The sequence below is a fragment of the Castanea sativa genome, chromosome 1 (assembly GCF_040712315.1).
Source record: "Castanea sativa cultivar Marrone di Chiusa Pesio chromosome 1, ASM4071231v1".
Classification (NCBI taxonomy): Eukaryota; Viridiplantae; Streptophyta; class Magnoliopsida; order Fagales; family Fagaceae; genus Castanea; species Castanea sativa.
Window position 1 is genome coordinate 74,288,109 of NC_134013.1, and position 19,298 is coordinate 74,307,406.

General features: G+C 34.7%; 2 protein-coding genes and 1 long non-coding RNA gene across 3 annotated transcripts; all 3 read left to right on the plus strand.

The window, feature by feature from the left end:
• The first annotated feature begins 4,012 nt into the window (after positions 1 to 4,012).
• LOC142606504 (uncharacterized) lies at positions 4,013 to 4,901 on the plus strand. Its single transcript, XR_012839126.1, has 2 exons — positions 4,013 to 4,213; positions 4,385 to 4,901. It is a non-coding gene; the product is annotated as an uncharacterized LOC142606504 (long non-coding RNA).
• Positions 4,902 to 10,268: 5,367 nt separating this feature from the next.
• Positions 10,269 to 15,039, plus strand: LOC142621615 (uncharacterized). Its single transcript, XM_075794913.1, has 6 exons — positions 10,269 to 10,474; positions 10,621 to 10,753; positions 11,134 to 11,237; positions 12,539 to 12,683; positions 12,762 to 12,902; positions 13,167 to 15,039. Exons 1-6 carry the CDS (start codon positions 10,434 to 10,436, stop codon positions 14,604 to 14,606), a joined length of 2,004 nt encoding a protein of 667 aa, XP_075651028.1. The 5' UTR covers positions 10,269 to 10,433; the 3' UTR covers positions 14,607 to 15,039.
• A 506-nt stretch (positions 15,040 to 15,545) lies between these two features.
• Positions 15,546 to 17,025, plus strand: LOC142622432 (uncharacterized). Its single transcript, XM_075795895.1, has one exon. It carries the CDS (start codon positions 15,696 to 15,698, stop codon positions 16,572 to 16,574), a length of 879 nt encoding a protein of 292 aa, XP_075652010.1. The 5' UTR covers positions 15,546 to 15,695; the 3' UTR covers positions 16,575 to 17,025.
• The last annotated feature ends 2,273 nt before the right edge of the window (positions 17,026 to 19,298 follow it).

A 19,298-nucleotide genomic window follows, 5' to 3' on the forward strand; every position in this document is an offset into this window, starting at 1 on the left:
CGAAATGTCCAATGACTTACATGTGTTTGCTTTGAAAATTGACCGTAATTGCCAATGTTACATTCTAGAAGGACCGCAAACAAATGTTGCCTTTTTCATTTATGGTGCAATACTGCACCAAATGATTATTCTTAGAGACCTATTTAGCCAAATAGCCTACAATATTTGTGAGTCCTAGTTGCAGAGACGGAACCACTCCTAGACAACAGAAATTTTTTTAAAATAAAAATAGTATACAGCACACACTCCACTCTTACATTAGTAGTAGGTTAGTACTATTTTTTTTTGGAACAAAAGTTTAACGAGTGGTTACAAAAAAAGGTAGGTATTTGTATTATAAAAGTAAAAGGTTTTAATGTTTTATGCAACCTAGTTGCAAGAATTTTTATGCAATTCACTACATTATGATTAAAAAAATTGTTCACATATACTTATAGTCACATGACATTTTTAATGACTTGTGTGACTTACTTAAATAATATGTGGATGGTTTTTTTAAACTGGCACTATGTTAAAATTTCTATAATCTGGGTTGTATAAAAATCTTGCTCTAAATTTTATATTAGATAAATCTAAAAAAATTGATGTCATCAATCACATAAAAATTTCAAGACTCTTGTAGTTTAAGTAGCAGCTCTCCACCCTCATTGTAAGTATCAAATTATAAAAAAAAAAAAAAAACTCAATCTCATAAAAATAATTAAGACATTTATTTATTACTGTATGTTGAAGTGGCAGCAATTATATCCATTATCCACCAATTTTGGCTCAATAGACCTATAAGGTATGGAAATGATGGAGCATCTAGAAATTAATTAAACAAATAATAAAATGAAAAAAAAAAGTTTTTATATAGAATAAAAGTATTGTCTTTTACTAGTCAAGAAACTATTTGAATTCTAATCAAATTAACATAATTACTTAAATAGGATCAAACCTCCAAATTGATTCATTTAGAGATTCACATATTTGATTTTGAGGCTCAAAAGGGAGTTTGCTGCAAATATATTTACAAAATCAATCGTAAATGATTTTTATGATTTAGACAAATGTCAATGTTCATTTTTAGATGATTTAGTTGAAATCTATTAGGAAATAATTATTTGCATTATTTTTTTGTTGATATTTTGTTAACATTTAGTTTGTATTTTTATGTATTTTTATTTATTTATTTAAGTTTTGGCCCCCCTATGTCTCAATCTTGCATAGTTGCGAGTGTAACGAGAAAAAACACTTTTAACACTTTAAAGTTTTATCAACAAAATACTCGAATGCGAGAATCACCATAATTTCATAATAATGTATAAGATAAATTTTACTAACATACTTTGAGGTTTTAGCTAATGTCAATCAAGTTTAAGATTTTTCAAACATGACAAATTTTGTCGCTAAAGCTAACTTTGCACTTAAAACTGGCCTAATAGTGTTTAGGAACTAAGTTGACTTTAGGGATCAAAATGACCAATTTTTAAAAGTCTTAAACCTAATTGGCATTAGTTTAAACCAAAAAATATGTTAATGAAAGTTAACCTAATGTATAAGATTGCAACATCGAAGGAATCTTTCGAGGTGGAGATGAGCATGAGAATGTGAAGATAGGCATTATAGCAGATTTGTAAAAGAGGAGCTCTCTTTTACAATTTGAACTAACTTGGTTTTGGGCCTAACTTATCTGAGCTTGTTTCCTTCTTTCCCCATGGATGAGTAAACAAGTGTTCAAAAATAGAAATAGAGCTTCATGAGTACTCGGCTTTCAATCGAGAGCACACATTGACGTCTTGCCATTGGGCTTTAAATAATCTTACAGCCGAACATGCCATTACCTGGTCTTGCAAAGTCTTGCAATTGCAAAAGAATTTGCAATTGTGCTACATATCCATTCTATTTTTATAATGACACTGTAGCAACTTGTATACATTTTTATATTATTTTTTTTCCTAGAAATGGTGGATGGGTATTTTTAATTATTTTTTATAAAGAGGAAGAGAGAGAAAGAGTTGGTGAAATTAATATTTTAATGAATAGATGAGATAAATAAGAAATGAGATGTTAGATGTTTTGTAAAATGATATGGTATAATTGATGAAGTATTTTTTGAGATAGTAAAATAGAATAGTTCAAAGATTCCGGATCAAAAGAAGGAAAATGACACAACCTAATCACTATGAACTCTCTCCTTTTACTTGGACACGTTCAATAACTAGTTTGAAATGCTTGTTCATTTCGGATAAAGTTTAGATACAACAATTCAAGTGCAGCATATCGAGTTCTTTTAATTGAGTTTAAAATTTTGATTGTTTTGAATTTAATTATCCTTATAAAGATAAAATTATCTATATCTTATTAGTCAATACATCTAAGCATTTGAATTTAATTAGAAACTTAATGTATTGCATATAATTAAGGTAATGTACCTAAATTTTAATATTGGTTCCAAACAAATTTGGTAAAATAGGATTCGTATTTGGTGCAATAGCTAGGCCTATTATACCATACAATAATGAACCAACCACTACAAAAAAAAAAAAGTAAAAACGCGGCTATAGCTCCAAAAAACGTGGCTATAGGACGATTCGGCCTATAGCCGCGTTTTCCGCCGTGGCTTAAACTTCGTAACTGGAGACCTGAGGGGTCTATAGCCGCGTTTTACAAACGCGGCTATAGTCCAGGACCCATGCAAGACAATTTTTTAACCCTTCAATATTTATACCATTTTATCTTACAAATTTTTACATCTCACAACACCATGGTAATTGCACCGTACAATAATTGCATGGGATCCAAATTTGGTAAAATATAGATAAAAGTTTGCTTCTCTTCGGCCTTTCATTTTCCTATGATTTGTTTTGGGCTCTTTGGTATGTTTGGGAAATGATTATAAGTTAGATTTTATTTTATTTTAATTTTATGTATTGTTTGCGGATTCCACGTTACTTTTTGTCTCAGTTTTATTTCAAAAATTTAACTTTCAGTTTTTTGACAATAAACTAGTTTTTAGTTGTTTGTCTCACTTTATAGTTTATACATATATGCTACTAAAAATAAATAGGAGTAATTCTCAAACAAACATACGGGATGAAAGATAGAAATACATGCAACAGGCCAATTATGGTATGGCCTAAGATGAAACAAATTTGAAATTTCTGCATTTGAGATAAACTTCCCTCTACCTTTCCATTTTTTAAATAAATAATCTAAAGAATGACAAAAGGCTTTACAATTGAATTTGGAGATATTCTTCCCTCTCTTGAACTCTTATCTCTTTCATCTTTTAAACTTAACACCTTATCTCATAAAAAATGAGTTTAAAAAAAAAATATTATTATTTAAATTTCAACAGTAGTACGACCTTTATTTTTATTTTTTATTTTATAATATTTATACCAATTAGTCAATGAGTTATAGCCTAAATAGCATTTCACTCCTTGCGACTAGATTGCGGTTTCAATATTGTTTGGGAAATTTAGGCATCTAGTTTTGGGAGTGGGATAAGTGTTGAAACTTTGCGATGAAAGAGCGATGCAAATTTATTTATTTAATGTAATGGCTTGTGATAGAAAAGAGAAATGAGGAATATTTTTTAAGTTAAACAATGATTTCCTTTTTTTTTTTTTTTTTTCTTTAGCAATACGAGCAAGTGTTAGAGCAACTCGATACAAATTTATAGGAACGCTAACAAAATAAATAGAACAAAAACTATTCTCATTTCAGAGAAAGAGGCTGAAATTCAGCCTCAACAATGGAGCTTTGAGCTTGTACTATAATTTGGAATATAGTTTTGACTTGAGAGACCAGGGGGTATCCTTTTTTTTTTTTTTCCAAGAATAATACAAATAAAACCCTATGACAGTCTTGAGTAGAATTCTAATATTTTTCATGAATAGAAAATGAAATGGAAAATAACATGTGACTGTATCAAAACAAAAGAAAAAATAAAAAAGAACATATGGCTTGACCTTATTCGAGGAGAGCAGAGTTTTTAACTTTTATTGGTGTGTGTCTGTGAACCCCAACAATCTCTGGTCAACATTTGTTTCCTCGCCTGTATAGCTATTGTTCTTTGTAAGAAACGTGGACGGGTAGGTATGAATGTCCGCTGAAGATTGGCAGCTATGGCCTATGAAACTCCAGCACCATGCCTCTCTTCTTCTCTTTTTTCAAGATTCAAGAATCCATTTCCAACACTTTCTTTTTCCATCCCCACAAGACCATGGTACGTACGATCAGATTTTGCTTTCATAAACACTTATTTTTCTTGAAGCTTCAATATATATCCTTGATCATGTCTATACATTGGTGGGTCTGCGTAATTTTTATGTTTTAGTTAACAAGTTTTGATTTTCTTTGGTTCTTTTTTTTTTTTTTTTTTTTTTTTGTGGTGCAGTCTCTCACACCTTTGATGTTTAGGTCGTTGCTGAGGCTACTAACATCACTAATTGGTGATCCTGCGGCATCAGTCTCAACCTTACTATTCTACAGCGATCTTTTACCTCAGAATATCGTTTTGGAGAGATTGGTTCAGCATGATTTACTACATCAAGAAAATTATCTCTTCCATTTTCTCATAAACTTCTTGAGATGTTTCTGGTAGCTGTTTCGTGAATACCACAAGCTGAGATTTGACTCAACCTTTTTCTCCATCTCCAGTCCACATGGATTTTTATCAAAATGAAACATAGTTGGTATTCAATCTTCTTTTTCTTTTTTCTTTAATTGCTGAATAGTGTGGATCCGGATATTTTCGTGCAATTGTAAACTTGGTCATTTGGTGAGTCAATTAATTTCGGACTTAATTTTACAATGAATAATGTTCTGTTTCCTTACTTCCATGTCAATAGGAACTTCTGTTCGAGTTAGTGAATGTTTATAATCTTGGTGTTCTCTATTATGATCCACCAAAAGTCTCTCTCTCTCTTTTTTTTTTTTTCCTTGTATGTTTGTAAGGTAGACAGCTGATAATTGAGGAAAGAAATCAAGGACCCCACCAATTATTCGAGTTAGTGCATTTTAAATGCAGTATTTGTTCTAGGGTCTTACTAATATATGTAGCAAGACCCAATTTGAAATTTTGAATTACTAAATTGGATCAAGATCATCTCCATTAATATGGTAGAAGTTTTATTCTTGTTGTAGATACAACAACCGACTAGTCTGCATTTAAAATTGGATGGCTCAATCATCAAAGTCTCTTTAATCAACTATGCTTTTTAAGTTTTTGTATAAAAAAAAAAAAACTGTTTTTAGGTTTTGAAATTAGTTAGAACAATGTCATTTTTTCGTGTAAGAATATCTCTTTGAAAAATCCATAAACCCATCATTGTTTTTTGTTTCTATGCTTTTAAACCAAAGCCTAAGGCCACATCAATTATATTGTCAAGACTCAAGAATAATCAAATTAGGGTATGAAGGTAAAAATTGTTCCGATCAGTTGGCCTCTGATTGGGATTTGGAATTAACTGAATAAATCATTAATCATTAAAAAATTAAAAAGAAAATTGGTTAAATTATCGATTTAATGATGGTTTCGTAATAATTGTTCTTTATCATTAAAATAAAATATCAATTCATTTTTAGTGTAAGAAAAGTTTGACTTTGAATCTCAAATCTCTTATTACCTAAAGTCTAAAACCGGCACATAAGATAATCACTTATTATTATTATTTTTGTTGTTGTTGAAATCACTTACTTATTTGATAACATAATTTTTGTTTGGGATAGTGCAAAGCTGTGGGCTCACTGTGGAGGGACCCTGTAATTGCCAAGACCAATGTGCTCTCTTTTTAAGACTTAATTTTAGCTAATGTCATCATTTTCCTTTGACCCTTAGTATTCGTAGTCAATCCAAGGTGGCTTATGCTCGGATAAAAAGACAATTAAGGACCAATACTAACATAGGTTGTTGCAACAACAGAAATAAAGGAAGCATTAGGGTTGATGGGATCTTGCACTATGACACGATTTGGGGCTGCTCTGTCTTATTGGAAGACACAAAAAAGCAAGTCTTGATTACATAAAAGAAAGAGTTTGGAGGAAATTGCAGGGTTGAGAAGAGAAGTTGCTGTCATAGGCGAGTAGAGAAGTCTTGATTAAGGCGGTAATTCAAGCCATTCTAACTTATACAATGATTTGTTTTATGCTTCCACTGGGTCTTTGTCACGAAATTGAGAGGGTTATCTGTAAGTTTTGGTGAGGGCAAAAGGGAAATTGTCGGAAAATACATTAGGTAAAGTGGGGTGATATGCGTGACCCAAAGTTGGAAGGTGGAATGGGCTTTAAGGAGTTATCACTTTTCAATGAAGCTCTTCTTACAAAACAAACATGGTTGCACAATAAAAACTCTTTGTTCTATAAAGTTTTTAGATCAATGTTTTTTCCAAATTATTCCATCATGGAAGCTAAAGAAGGTCATGGAAGAGCATTTTGAAAGGGCTGGGTGTCATAGGAATAGGAGCAAAATCAAGAGTTGGGAATGAAGAATCTATTAAGATTCGGGGCAATAACTAGCTGCCTAGTGTAAACAATCTAGGAGTGCACGACCCTTTGAGGGTAGAATTCCAAGACGCTACTGTAAGTACTCTAATTGATCCCCTTTCACATATTTGGGATTTCAATTCATTATCCATTGCCCTTAGCCCTATAGATGCAAAGTTGGTTAAAAAAATCCCCTTAAGTCATGAGACTTTCAGAGGATGCACTCTATTGGCCCTATGTGCAATTGGGACAATACTTCGTCAAGTCGGGCTATTTTTTTCTCAAGTTCGAGTCATGTTGCCTATCATTACCAACCCACAATCCATCCGATCAACCCAAGCCACCATGGAAACAGATTTGGAAATTATACTTGTCGAGCAAAATAAATTTTTTTTTTTATGGCAAGCAAGCCATAATGCACTACCAACAAAATCAAATTTGGTGTGGTGCTGCGTCATTGATGACCCATCATGTTCTTCTTGCTCCAATCAATGTGAGGATGTATTGCATGCACTAAGGCCCTGCCTGAGGCTATTACAGATTTGGGATGAAGATCCTCAATGGAGCTTTAGACAAGATTCAAGATACTCGGACTTTGCTCAGTTGCTGTCCACGGTGCTAGAATTGGACTGCAACTCAGAGTTATTCGCGATGATCACTTGGACCATCTAGTTCAAGCGCAACAAGGTCAGCTTTTCACCGCCAGGCTTCCTACATGATCAGGTAATGCAGCGTGCCATTGTCGGACTTCGGGAGTATTGAGCAGCCTAACCACCAGTCCAGCCACAAGCAAATAGGCTGAGAGTCAGGTGGAAAGCTCCTCACGGCGGATTTTACAAAATAAATTTCAATGGGGCAATGTTTACCGAGATAGACAGAGCTGGGATCAAAGTAATCATTCGAGACTACAAAGGTTTGGCTATGGCATCTTTGTCTCAAATTATTCCTTTTCCCTTAATTGTGGTGGAACATGAAACTCTGGCAGCAGCAAAAGCCTTGGAGTTTGCTTTAGAATTGGGGCTAGATTTTGCTATTATTGAGGGAGATTCATAAATACTGATAAACTTATTGATGGATGATTCGTTTTCCTTAGCTTCTTTTGCTCTTTTGATTACAGATGTAAAAGCTATTGCTAAATCTTTTCAATGTATTAGTTTTTCTCATGTTCGTAGGGAGGGTAATACTATAACTCACAACTTAGTTAGGCATGCATGTCATGTCACTAGTTATTCAGTGTGGATGGAAGATGTCTCATTATACACCTTTGTTGCTTATCAGGCAATTTTGCCTATTTCTTAATTAGGGGTGTCCAAATAAAACCGTAGCCTGACTCACTCGAAGAATCCGTCAGACCCGGCATGAAAACCATTTGACCCAACGCCGGTAATGGTTGGCAGCGGGTCTTCGTCCCCAAAACTCGATAGCGTCGGGTCGAATGAGGGGTTTGACCATAAAAATCAAGATCTCAACCGATCCGACTGTATGTACTTCGAAAAATTAGTTTTTCTCCTTCAATGGGTGTGTTTCGCCGGTCGTTTTGTCAGATTAGTCGAGATCCAGCCTTATCTCTTTAAGATCCACCGAGATCTCGTTGAGATTCGGTGAGATCTCATCGAGATCCAGCCTATTCTCTTCAAGATCCATCGAGATCTCGTTGAGATCCGGCGAGATCTCGTCGAGATTCAGCCAAATCTCTTCAAGATCCGGCCAGATCTCTTCAAGATCCGGCCAGATCTCAGCGATTCGGCCCAATCTCAACCAAATTTGGTTGTTTCCAGCAAAATCTAGCATAGTTTCGAAATTTTCAACTTCAACCGAGGACCGACTGGTATCCGAGGAGGTTCGACCACCCGAACCGATTCCGTTCACCGGTTAGTGGCGGGTCCAGAATTTAGAGACCTGAACTTATCGGGTCGGTTCCGGGTTGGGCACAAACCTGACCCGGACCAACCCATGGACAGGCCTATTCTTAATAAAATTTGAAGTCTTCTTTCTTAAAAAAAAAAAAAAATTGTTGCAAATGTATATTTATACAATGTGGACCGGATGCTTTTTCACCCTATTGGAAAGCATGTGCTTAATTAAAATTCCAATTCCATAACGTATTGTTTGTGTTATCATGATGTGATTGTATAATTTTATTCTTCCCCACCTTTTTTTTTATGAATTATTTTTATTCTTCCCTATGAGAAAAGGATAAGGTTGAGATAATTAGTTGGACAAATGCAGTCAGGTACGATCCTTGCCTTTGCTGACATAGAAATTACTCACATTATCTAAACATCATTTTGAATATGTACAGAAATTTTTAATTTGAGTAAAAATAAATTAAGAATTATGCTATAAACTAACCCTTGCTAAGCTGAAAAGACAATACTCAGTTTTTCTAAAGTTTAAACTATATTCTCCCTTTGGATTGTTGTCAATGAAAAAAAAAAAAAAAAAAACTCATGAGAAGAGCTATGAGAAGAATCTTTTATTTTTTTGATGTGCTATGAGTAGAATCTTACGATAACTATTTTAGCCTTAAATAATTGGAAGATTTTGGTTTATTTTTTCTCTACCTCTATGTTTATCGAGAACATAAAACGTTTTATTTTGTCTCATATGTTATCTAAAATTGTCACGAAAATCTATAATAACTACTTTAGTTGATTGGTCCTTTTCTAAGTTGGTCACTGCTCATTCCGTTGCCCAACTCCAACCAACTTTGTTACTTTTCAATTTCATGGACTAGAAACTTGAAACAAAGGATGAGCACAAAACAATTTGATTTGAATTTTTTTTTTTTAGAATGCTAACAATTTGATTAATAAGTCATTTCTTTTCCTTTCTTTTAATTTTTGCCTCAAATAATACACATTAAATTACCAAACAAGAACCATGTAACATGCGCTATCATTAAAAAAAAGAAAAAAAAAAGAAAAAGGTAACATGCGTTGCCCATGCTAACAATTAATAATTGAAGGGAAACAAACATTTTCTTTACATATTTTTTTATAATTACTAGTATAATTTGTTGTATAATAAAAATAAGGTCAATGACAAATTTATATAAAAATGAAATTGCTTTCTATGACAAGTTGCAACTTTAATAAACTGTCAAAAAGTACTTTAGTCTCTAATATTAGTAATAAATCTATGTACATACCAAATTTCATAACTTATTAAAGTGATTGATGGTAAATGATTAATACATTTTTGTAAATGTACCATTTTTTACTTGCCATTTACAATTTATTACTTAAATATGATGTGAAATTGGGTATCTTGTTATTACTAATATTTAGCAAATACCTGGTTTTAACCGTTATACCAGCCGTTTGTATTATTATTTTTCCCGTGCTTACAGTCTGACATAACGGCTCTGAGCCCTAATTTGTCCAAGCCAAAAGCAACACGACACTACAGGTAAACTATAATGTTTTCAACAACAAAAAAAAAAGGTTTTAAACGAGCTCATTAATAAGCGCACTTGGACTTGATTGATGGTCATCAACATATGCGGTCCAGCTCAGCAGCAGATTCCATCATTTGCATTGATTCTCCACCGTCCACCGCTTGACTCATGCCCCCAAAAAAAGAGGTCTTCACATCAGGCGGCCCACGACCCACGACCCACGATCCCAAATATTCCCACCATATTCCCAAAATACCCCTATTCCGTTCAAAACGACGAGTGGCTGTGTATCTCTAAAACTCATTTGTCTTTTCCCAAAATTTCGAGGTCATTATCGGTAATTAGGAAAAAAACCGAGGCTGTTCTCAGTAGAGATAGTGGGTGAGTGAGTGAGTGTGAGTGGGAGAGGCGGAGTTTTTCAAAAAAGCGTTTCGACGCATTTAGAGCTTATCGCTCTCTCTTTTCTCAACTTGTTCACTACGAAGAGCATTTCGTTAATGGTGGATCTTACTCACTGAGTCGAATCGTTCACTGAGCCGAAGCGAGTACGAGATCGACAACAATGTTGGACGGACTTCTCGGCCGAGGCTTTGCCTCCAAATGGTTTTTTTTTTTTTTTCCTTCTAACAAAATTTTCACTCACTTTTTTTTTTTCCTCTCTCTATTATATATAAATGTATAAGGATTTTGGATTTGGTTCTGGATTTCAATTTGTGTTCTTAACTTTTTAAATTTTGATGTGGTTGTAGTAAGTCGTTGATTAAACTGACGAAGACTCGGATCGATGTGATACGGAGGAAGAGAAAGGCGACTGAAAAGTTTTTGAAGAAAGATGTGGCTGATTTGCTTGCGAATGGCCTCGATATCAATGCTTATGGAAGAGTAATTACTCGCTTGTTCTCTTAGCTTTACATTTATGCTCATCTGATTTGATCTCAGAGTCGATTGAGTTTTTCTTCTTTGTTTGGTTGCTGAGAAAATTTTTGGAGAAAGAAGAATTCAAAATTTTGAATTTTGAGTTCATTATCGGAGATAGAGAAAAATAAAAATCCTAAATTTCAAATTTTATTGATAACAAAATCAGTTCTTAAAAAAAAAAAAAATGAAAGAAGAATCTTTACACTTGGTTGGAAACTAAGTATGTTTTTCTGTGCTTCAAAGGTTGTATTTCTTTACAAATTTAGTTTGTTTGTGTTGAGTGGCTTGTACTCAATGTACTCAAAGAAGTGTTATTTTTTTTATTGCGTGGTGGTGTGAAACAGGCTGATGGACTTCTAGCGGAATTGATGCTTTCATCATGTTATGATTTCGTTGAGCACTCGTGTGATATCGTATCGAAGCATCTTTCCCTAATGCAAAAACAGAGGTTTGAATTTGAATTTGAATTGCTTAATTGTTATGGCTTTAGATGAACTGCTTGCTCCCTATAATTTTCATCCAAAGTTTCAAGATAAAACCAATGTTATAAGCTAGCGTTACAATAATTCTATATTTGCACGGTTGAGTGTGATACAACAACCACACATTTAGCGCATCCTGCTCTAAATTTATAGCCTTATTATCTTTAGTGCAACATATTGGCTGGAAAATCCACCTCATATGCCAAGATATGCCAGTTTTCTACCATTAAACTTAATTATTATGTGGTCATCTATGGAGCTCATTTTTCTACCTAAGAAGCACGGACATGCCAAGGACACTCCTACATGCGTGTCACTGTGTTGTGAGGAAACAATATTTGTTTTATTTATTTATTTTTAAATCCTTTAGTTTTAGTTTTAGATATGTTTCTAAAGATTTTGATAGGTGTTGTTATTTTCAAAACCTAGAAATAAACATAAATATGCCTATACATAAATAAAATACACCTAAAAATATGTATTACTTAATCAATTGTTGTATCCCCACGGTATTGTGTCATAATTTTTCAAGAATTGTTGTGTTGCCTTGTTTTGTCATGTGGCGTCCGTGACCAAGCTTCTTGCGATCATGCAATGTGGGCTTATCATGTAACTATTGGCCATCATAGATGACCTCTTATACCATTCAAATTGGATATGTATGTACTATTAGATTGAGGCTTATTGATTTGGATAAAGCCTAATGTGTATCATTTTATGAGCTGGTGTGTCTCTTCTTATGATGAGTTTGGCATTGATACATTTTTGTTGGGTCCTGTTCCACCAGAAGTTCATTTGATGGTACAAGTTCTGCTTTCCTACCTGAGGGCTTGGTCTTGAAGGGCCAATGAAATGGAGTTAGAGTGACACAGGACAAACCAGGACTTTGCATCAATAAAATTAAAGAACAGAAAAATAAAGGATAGAATGTAGAAATACTAAACCCTAATTCTAATTGATGTAGGGAACCCTACTTATTGAATTACAAAACTAATCCCGACTTTAAATAAAATACTAATAAACCTAAATTAATACTAGGACCCAAAAATAGAATACAATTGACCAATTAAAATTAAAATTAACTCTAAAAAGAAATAAAACTAAAAATTTAAAAATATACATTTTTCTCTTCCTGCATCAAAGAGTTTTCTTTATTTGACCTTAGGCAATTATGTTTTGATACTTGTTCTGAACTGCACTGTTTTGACTATACTTTTCTATCAAATTTTCTTTGCTTGACATTTCTCTTGCTTCATCTTCTTTGCAGTGAATGCCCTGAGGAATGTAGGGAAGCTGTGTCATCCCTGATGTTTGCTGCTGCAAGATTTTCAGATTTGCCAGAATTACGTGATCTTAGGCAAATATTTCAAGAGAGATATGGGAATTCCCTGGAATTATTTGTGAATCAAGAGGTAATGCTTTGTGAACTTACTCTTAATAGTACAAGTTCATAACTGTTATAGTACTAATCAGTTAAATTTCATTTATAGTTTGAAACACATTTAACTTCAAAGCCAACTACATTGGAGAAGAAAGTTAAGTTAATGCAAAATATAGCACGGGAGTTTTCAATAAAGTGGGATGCTGGGGCTTTTGAAAAGAGGATGTCTAAACCCCCCACATATGTACAGGTATTCCCTTTTTTGTTCTATTGTTCTTCGTTCAGTGGTTTTACTGACAAATAGAAATAGTGAGCAGATCTTGGGATTGTTAAGATTTTTGGGACATCTTTCATACACTCAACAAATGTTGTTTTGCCTACTTGTTTTTTTTTTTCCCTACATATAGTTCCCAAAATAAGTTTTTAAAATTTTTCTGTGCATTCATGTTCTTGTTCTCCATAAAATATCTTCCACTATCTTGGATTTACCTGCAATTTCTGTGACTGACTGCAGAACCAACCTAAAACTTATGGGTCTTTCAATGTCGTTGATGAAAAAACCAAATCATCCAGTGGTATGAAGACAGTCTCAAGAGGAGAGAAGGATGATTTTTTACATAAAGAAAGACTTGACCTTAATTATGATGGGCATAAATTATGCAATGGCAAAGAGGGTAGTTTATCAAAAAGAGAAGAACTAGACCTTCCATCTAGACGTGAACTCTCTGGCAAGGGATACAAGGCACTCAATGGCAGAGAAGAAACTATCCTGAAAAAGGATGGTCATGACACGCCATTCGAAGGAAGGCAGGAGATTGCTGATGACAAGCATGAAGAACGTAATTGGATGGGAGATGCCACCCCAAAGTCAGTTAGATCTAGCAGTTCATCTTGGGGAAAAAGACTAGAATGCATTGATGGTGGATCTTGTTTGCTTAATGGTAGGGAGAATACTGCCCTTGAAAGAGACTACCCGGGATCATTACTTAAAGGAAAGCCAGAAATTACTTCTAGCTGTGCTGGACTGCAGTTGAAGAGCAATGGTAAAGAACCATTTGCAGGCAATAATCATGCTGGTCAACTTGATGATACAAGCTCAGTGAGGAAAGTTGAAGGGAATGAAATAAATAAGGTGAAGCCCTATCACAATAGCGGCATCCCTCCTCCTTATGTTAAGTCCAATGTTAAAACAAAGGCTAGCAGATCTGGGGTCAATTCAGGATCCTCATTGTCTAGTTTGGACAATGATGCCCTTGTAGACCCTTCAATGCACAAGAGAGGCAATGATGGTTATACTTCAGGAAGGATCCAATCAGGTTCTGATTATTCTGACTATGAGAGGCAGGTTGTCAGATCTGCAAGTGTGAGTGATCATGGTCAAGAGAAAGATCTTTATCAGGATAATACAACTGGTAACTCCTTACCAAAATCAAAATCATCCAGGAGGAGACACTTAAAATCACATTCCCATCACAATGATGCTGGCTACTTTGAAGATGCAGGAGTTGTTACAAGAAAATCAAGAAGCAGGAGAAGGGATGACTCGAGATGTGGCTTGCAAATTTTGTTTGATGATGAGCACTATCAGAATGAGGCAGAGGAAAGGATATTGGATAAATTGCTGATGCAGTATAGCAAGAAACCATCGTCCTATGAACCAGGGAGGATGAGAAGAAAGTCTAAACCTCATCATGCACATCACATGGGCAATAATGCAGATGGATTGCCACAGAATAGCAAAGATGGGACTGAGGAGAAGTCAGAGGTTGTTCCTCTTCCGGCCCGGTCAGTTTCTCTTCCTCATGAACATACAGGTCCATCAGAGGCAACCAAAGTTTTTTCCCGTGCTGCTTCTTTTCAGCCAGATAGGTCAAATCCAGCTCGGCATGTGCATCCTAAGTTGCCAAACTATGAAGATTTGGCTGCCAAGTTTGCGGCCATGAGAGGAAGTTAAAAGGGCTGAGCAATCAGTTACGAGTATGATTGCAACCATTCTAAACTTATTGCATTTGTTTGCCTGAGTGGATCACTGTCTTGGAAGAAAATTAGCATGGTTTACTCTCATTACAAATGGCTGAGTACACTACGAGCTTGACTTACACTTGCATTGTCTGCGTTTGGTATGGCTCTACACGTGTCTAGGTCTAAAGGTTATATTCTAAATTTCAATACAGTTCCCAGACCCATTGGTTGTGAGAGTTGTAAGTTTGTAACATTGCATGTAGCTTTAATTGATAAAGGGTTCCATATATAGAAGTTAAAGAGTGAGATTGCATATTGTATTGTTGTTCTTTGAACAATAAAACAAGGGGTATTAGAGTTCCACTGTCAAAGATGAATACTTTTCGTGGTAATTGACTACAAATTTAGTTGTTGCTTTAAGTTTTTATTGAATGACTCTTTAAAAGAATATCTATTCATGGTCATTTCAATTTTCTGTGGAGTGTGGATAGCTAGGGAAAGAGGTTCGAGTATGAGGAAGCGAGAATTTATGCCTCGACATTTTAGGGTAAGTTGTGGCTGTCATTTTTTGCGCAGAGAATGTGACGACGATATAAAGTGAAGTACTATAATAAAGTAAATAAATACAAAATGACATATATGACCTCGAATGTCAGTAAAAGTAAAACCCAGAGCTCAGAACAAAAAGCCATTTTAAGTTTGAGAAATGTTAAGGTTTCTTTTTTTAGGTTTCACTTAAAAAAAAAAATTGTTAAAAAAATTGCTAAAAGAGTTAAAAAAAAAATTACTAAAAAGCTGAAAAAATTACCAAAAAATTACCCAAAAGTGTGATGTTAACGAGCAATTTATAGTACCCGTTAACACAACCCTTTAAGTTTTTAACATTCCCCAACCCTTTAAGTTTTTAACATTCCCCAGGTCCAATGCCCTCTGAAGATTCGCTACCCATTTTCTTTCCTTGTCAAAGGTAAACGATCGGTTCCCGCCAAAAAGCTTCTTACCCCTCCCATATATAAAACAGTGCACCTTTTACTGCCCCATACTCCACCAGAGAGAGAGAGAGAGAGAGAGAGAGAGAGAGATGAGGGGGACATCCAAGGTGATTATGGGGGCAACCTTGGTAATGTTAGTGAGCCTTGCCATAGTGGTAGGCCTAATCTTGGTGCTACTAGCTGAGCTCTACTGTTCTCTCTTACTCCGCCGGCGTCAGCACAGAGACACCAACTCTGAAACCGCCACCACCACTACTGCCATTGCCACTGTCCCCACAACCACCAGCACTCCCTCTTCAGAGCCCTCACAGCCCCAAAACCAGTCATCTCCTCCCCCTCTCCGTAGCTTCTATGCCCAAGGGGTTCTCCATGCCCCAAGAAGCCTCCTCTTCCCTGCATTCTCTACCAAAGAAGACAATGCAGAATCAAAGAAGCAGCATTCCAAGCTTCATCATATCATTGATGTACTACAAACCCAAGAGACCAACACAAGCCCTCGTCAAATTGGACTATTATCTGCTTGTTCTTCCCCACCAACTCCTTCCGTTCATTTAACAACACCAAAGCCAATTCAAGAAGTCCATATTCAAGGCGGTGGTGGTGACACTACTTGTAATGACAAAGCTAGTGGTTTTGGGGAGCATTTTATGTACATTTCTAACCCCATATATGACAATGATGGTAGGCCAAGCAGAGTGGATACTCCATTTGAGACACCGGACACATCGCCTTCACGGTTAGAAATGAGTGGTTCTTCAGGCGATGATGAGGTTGCTCAAACATCTCCATGTAGTCCCTCAAGCCCAACCACACCTCCATTGACTCCAATGAAGAAGCTTCCAGCTGAGGCCTGCTCCGTCTCCCTTAAAAATGCCAGATCTTTGGGTACTTCAGGTAGTGAGTCTAATAGTAACAATGGCCATTCTTCATCATCATCAGGTTCTCCTTGTACCTCTCCTTCATGGTGATGCATTGTCAAAGGCATAACCAGACTGGGGAGCTCTGTTTTTTTTTTTTTTAAAGCTTTTTTGTTAACCTTGAAATTTGGGTTTGATGTGAATATAGTAATGGAAATGGAAGTTGGTAGCAGAGAAAAAGAGGTAGTAGAGGCTAAGAAAGAAACTTTTTCTCTGCATGCGTGGCCACGGCTTGTTCACCCAAGGCAAGCCACGCCAAGGCCAGCTAATTTTCTTTCTCTTTCTTTCCATCAGTACGTACGTTGCAGAACTGCTTTTTTGTTTTCATTTGCTTGTGTGGGTGTTTTTGGAAAGTTGTTTCTGTTCATATCTACTAGTGTAGTTGAAAAGAAACCATTGTTTTTCTTCTGGGAGTATGAGAAACTGAGAATGCATGTGAACTGTGATGAGATGGACTAAAGGGCAAAGAAAGAGGGATGAAAAAGATTAAAAAAATTACTGAGTGACCTTGGGTGTTGATTTCAATGCGTTGAACCTAAAAAACAAACAAAATCTGTCACCCGCGAGGTCTTTTGTCCACTTTTGATAAGGACGAGTCGTGTTGGTTTTGCTGAGCCCTATGACCATAAGCTTTGAGACAAGGCAAGAAGCTTCAGTTTCTGCACTGACTGAATTAATGAAAGTATTAAACTACTTAGTTATAGGAGCATTATGAGTGCCCTCTGATCATGGAGAGCACCACTTAAGTTGCAACACAATCTTAGTCATTGTTTGCTCTTATAGTTCTTGTCTTTCATGGAATTTCCCTTAGAGGGAGCACCCTATATATATAAGGTACTAACAGGAAAAAGGGGGCTCTCAGTTGCATTAATCAATCTGTTGACAGAGCTAGTTTGGCAGCTCCTATTGCGATTGATTTCCAATTCAACTAGTCTTTGTTTGGTAGTGAAAGTTAGTTGCGTTAGCTAGACCCGGCAAAATGAGACTTGACTCGTTAATTGTTTTTTCTTTCGACTTATGAAACGGATCAACCCGACCCCAACCCGCTAAAATGGCAGGTTGGATCCATTTTTACTAAGAAAAATAATAACCTTTTTCTTATCGTTTTGGCTTTGTTTGTTTCATACTTTTTCACTCTCAAATCTATCTTTCAGATTCCTACTTTCTCATTTTTCTTCTTTTAACTATTCTCAATCTTTCTCTTTTTCGAGTCCAATGAAAATTGATTTCCATCTGCTAGCATTGTGATTCATTTTTGCCTATTTGGTCTTAAACTCGCTTAGTAGTTACCTTGACAATAAATTTCTTTTTCCATTCAAAACACCCATAATTTGTGAGTTTGTTTAACTTTGTTAAGAGAATGAAAGAAAATTTATGTAAAAGAAACTATAGAAAGAGATTCTAATTCTCTTATAATTTTTTTTTAAATATTTATATTGATTTTCTTTAGTTCTCTATATTACATAAAATCACAAAAAAATATTATTTAAATTCACTATTTATAAAAAAAAAAAAAATTAAAAAAAAAAATTTCTTGTTTATAATTTGTCTTATATCACAAAACACTACCCTATGCAGTTCATCAGTGATACTAACATGATTATGTCTTTCTAAGTAAAGTTTTCAATGCTAGGTGTTATATTGGTAACTATATTTCATATTTTGTTGACATACGGTTTGTCTGTCATTTTTTTATGAAATTTTTAGATGAGTGAACTTTGGATTGTAAACTGTAGAATTTAGGTATTATTTTACTTTTATATTTAAAAAGTGTTTTTTTTGGGGTGCTAAACTAGAGGGTTTGTTTATTATATTTTGAAAGAAAGACAAAAAGAATATGCCCATGTTTCTTTTTTATCTAGTTAATTTTTTTATGTAAAAAAAAGTAAGGGTCATACTAGGTTTTGCAACTTATTTTAATTTGACTCATTTCTGACTTCAACCTAGTTTAACTTGTACCAATCGAGTCGAACTTGAACTTGCCGAAATTGAACTGTTGGTCAGATCTAGTGCCTTCAGCATTAGTTAGACGTTGTAATAAACCTTGGGCTATCTTTAGGTATTTAAGCACATGGCATGAATTGATAAGAATTTTTCTAAAGTTTTTAAAATAGTTTTATTATATAGAGTTCATAAAATTCCAATGATTACAAAAAGTTTTATAGTTCACTTCAATGCTTGCTCTCCTTGACTATTCTCCTCCTTCTTAGTTGTCAAATTATATATAAAAAAAATATTAAATCATCATTATATGAGTTGATTAGACTGTTCCATTTAAATTTTAGTAGTATGTAACCAAATATTGATTAGTCCTTAAAAAAAAACCTATTGATTAGTACTATTTTGGTATATATTTTATATTTTAATCAAAATTTTAATCACTAATTAAATCATGAGTGATTAGTTTCGGATTTAAAAATATTCAATTTGTACATACTATTTTTTTTGAAAGTGGTATACGAAGTTCATATATATTATTTAAAATTTATAATATTTATTGTTGCTTGTTGACCTTGCATCTCGAACTCTTTCTTTACTAAACTGACCTTGTACGCGGAGAGTTATCATTTAGCCTAATGAGTGTAGTGGTAAATTTTATATAGAATTAGTTTAGGAAATCTAGAATATGAATGTATCTAGTAATCGGATAAAGGATCACACTCTTTCAGCACCCAAATCTTGGGACGGATTAGCAATATTTAATTTTAATCAGACTTCATGTTGAATGCAATTATATAAGCCGATTGGAGCAAGATCTGATAGTAGTACTTAACA